We start from the raw sequence: 3,068 nt of genomic DNA, 5'->3' as shown, positions 1-3,068 counted from the left end.
TATATATATATATATATATATATATATATATATATATATATATATATATATAGTCTTGTACAGCTTCCAGGCTTCTGGTTGTGTGCTCATCAGCCCTGTCCTAGCTAATTGCAATGATTGTGAAATCCCCGGCTGCTGCCAGTCTGGGCTGGAGCGACACAAATCCCACAGCTTTGAAATCCCATCCCTTGGCTTTGTTGTGCCGTGTTATGGGCGTGTATCCAAACAAGGCGAGCAGTATAAGTAGAGCCCCAGGTCGTCAGTATCTCCATACAGTAGCAATACTGGAGACTCTTCTCAGCTGCACCTCCCAGGACTTATCTCATCTCCTGACCATGCACCTTCTTATCTGGATGCTCATGACCCTCCTCACCCTTGTCCAAGGAGCCTCTGCCTATGTGGTGGTGGCAAACTCCAACTCCATCAAGAATGCTCCTGCAGCTCCTGCTGGACAACCTATGGGCTTCTACCCAGTCAGTGTCAGCCCGGACTCCTTCTATGACATTGCTAACAAGTACCAGCCCTTTGAAGCTTACCCGGTGAGTAAGACATCATGTTACCTTCTGCTGTGTATAAGCTACTGTTCAGACTTATTGGAGGTTTAGAATACTAATGCATGTACCAAACTGTTATCTATAGGAGGTTCTGATCCAAGTGGTGATATGTAACCAATATCATTTATTGCAGACTGTCAGCTCAGTGGGCCAGTGTAAACACATGCTATATAGGGTATGATGATAGTGATGTTATATATCAGTATACTCACATCTCCTGTATATTTCAGCTCTACACTTGCACAGAAGATGATGATTGTGCCCTAGATGAATTCTGCCATAGCGCTAGAAATGGAAACAACATGGTCTGCCTGGCATGTAGGAAACGCAGAAAGAGATGTCTCCGGGATGCCATGTGCTGCATGGGCAACTACTGCAATAATGGTAAGTCATGATAACCCAATATAATGTATTGCAAAGTAACTAATGTTAGTGACTAATGCCAGTATATTAGTTATATAGTAAAGAGACTTAGCAGCAGCACATTGGAGATTGTGGTAGATCCAGTTCTCCTTTCAATGGTGGATACCTGTGACTATAGAAGACAATCTGCATAACATTGTGTCCTGCAGCAATTCATTGTATACAAAGCATGGAACAACCTCAGCCCATTCATTTAAGCTAAAATATCCTGTTTGAAATGTATGGGCGCAATGGCATAAAGCAATGCAACATTGTCCCCTGCTGTAACACTAAGTGCTTAGTTTGCTTAACAACAAAATATTGTCCTGTCTTTGAGGATTTGGACAAACTCTGTAATGAGAAAGCCAAACCTTAGCATATGTACTAAGGGGTCACTTACCATGACAATTGGAAATGGTCTGACCCCACAGCCACTTTATAGTCCGCTGTAGCCCTTTTTGGTGTTCTTTATTAGGCCATTATATTCGCAGGTGAAGTGTATTGTCTTACATTGTCCTCATAGACCAGGTGATGCTTTGTGATTCTATATACATGTCCGTTGTTATAATCTCTGCTATGTATCCTTGCTCATGGTGCACATTTCTTATATACCTATGCTAACTTGGGACTTGTTCCCTCACAGGTATCTGTATGCCGGTTGAGCATGAAAATGAACGTTTCCCTCATCATGGATATGTGGACGATCCTATTATGGAGACCTACAATACCGACCAGGCCACAGCAGATACCAACACCAAATTCACTACATCTCCTTCTGGAATGCAGCCATTTAAAGGTAAATTTGTTGACTTTTCATTTTTGCAATATTCTGCACCACTAAGATTATTATTATTTTACCTATAGATGTGGCAAGGGCGCCTTATGTTATATCAGTATACGGTACATATTTTATGGAGCATTGCATATACTCATATAAACTTTGTTTTTTTTTTTCCTAGGTCGTGATGGTGACGTCTGTCTCCGCTCAAGCGACTGTGGTCCAGGACTTTGTTGTGCACGTCACTTCTGGTCAAAGATCTGCAAACCTGTCCTCGAAGAAGGTCAAGTGTGCACCAAGCATAGGAGAAAAGGTTCCCATGGTCTGGAGATATTCCAGCGTTGTCATTGTGGAGCAGGCCTGTCCTGCAAGTTACAGAAAGGAGAGTTCACAACTGTCCCTAAAACCTCCAGACTCCACACTTGTCAGAGGCATTGAGGACTCTTCATGGACTTCCTCTTCCTATGTTAAGCTAGGACTTTGCTTGACGGATGACTTGCTCTTTGGATGTATCTGTTTACACGACGTCCTCTGGAGGTCGTCTATGATCCACGGTCACCTGAATAGTTTCTTTTTATGGAACCGCATTCTATTATTTGCAGTAAATTACTGTGTTGTACATACGATGCAACTCTCAGTTGTATATATTTATGATTGTGGAAAGTTAGTAAATTGCTGCCAATATGCTTCTATCTGTACATTTGTACCCTTTTTATATTGTATATAGAATTTATGTTTTAGGATGTCAGCATTTTTATTTTAAATAAAATATTTTGAAAAATTAGAAATCTGCAGTCTGTTGTAAGTGTATGTATATATCGGCTTTTATAGTCAGAAGGACTTCCTATTGGTTGCTACTACCTTGGTTTGGTTTATTTTACCACAATATTCAGTTTCTTTATTAGAATTGGTAAGGGGTGGATCACACTATAAAGATCAAATATATTAGTGCTTAGGGCCGGTTCACATCTGTGTTCAGTCTTCTGTTCAGAATGGACTACCGAACGCATTGGCAAGTGGTGTGCAGTGAAAGCACATGGACCCCATAGACTACAATGGGGTCCGCGTGCTTTCCGCACAGTCTCCACACAAGTCATGCAGACAGAAAAATAGATCATGAAGTACTTCTCTGTCCGCATGTTCTGAGCAGACACCACATGGACCCCATTATAGTCTATGGGGTCCATGTGCTTTCACTGCACACCGTTTGCCAATGCATTCTTCTATAGGTTGGATTTTAGATAGATAGAATAGACATATACATACAGAAGAACAAGGACACCTGCATGGGCCAATATGTGTTGTAAGCTCCAATAAATTGCTCCATCATTTGA

General features: G+C 41.3%; 1 protein-coding gene across 1 annotated transcript; it reads left to right on the top strand.

The window, feature by feature from the left end:
• The first annotated feature begins 288 nt into the window (after window positions 1-288).
• On the top strand, window positions 289-2,357 carry DKK1 (dickkopf Wnt signaling pathway inhibitor 1). The gene is made up of 4 exons (XM_075287985.1): window positions 289-539; window positions 785-938; window positions 1,600-1,752; window positions 1,916-2,357. The coding sequence occupies exons 1-4, from the start codon at window positions 336-338 to the stop codon at window positions 2,170-2,172; spliced, it is 768 nt and encodes a 255-aa protein (XP_075144086.1). The 5' UTR covers window positions 289-335; the 3' UTR covers window positions 2,173-2,357.
• Window positions 2,358-3,068: the final 711 nt, after the last annotated feature.

This window comes from Leptodactylus fuscus, chromosome 10, assembly GCF_031893055.1.
Source record: "Leptodactylus fuscus isolate aLepFus1 chromosome 10, aLepFus1.hap2, whole genome shotgun sequence".
Classification (NCBI taxonomy): domain Eukaryota; kingdom Metazoa; phylum Chordata; class Amphibia; order Anura; family Leptodactylidae; genus Leptodactylus; species Leptodactylus fuscus.
Note: the sequence above shows the minus strand (reverse complement) of the source record. Positions and strands in the feature narration are given on the sequence as shown.

Bases quoted from the DNA above. Each gene is read 5' to 3' on its own strand.
- DKK1 (XM_075287985.1), top strand. From the start codon at position 336: ATGCACCTTCTTATCTGGATGCTCATGACCCTCCTCACCCTTGTCCAA. The intron at 540-784 runs GTGAGTAAGACA...TGTATATTTCAG, and splicing joins AGCCCTTTGAAGCTTACCCG to CTCTACACTTGCACAGAAGA. The intron at 939-1,599 runs GTAAGTCATGAT...GTTCCCTCACAG, and splicing joins GGGCAACTACTGCAATAATG to GTATCTGTATGCCGGTTGAG.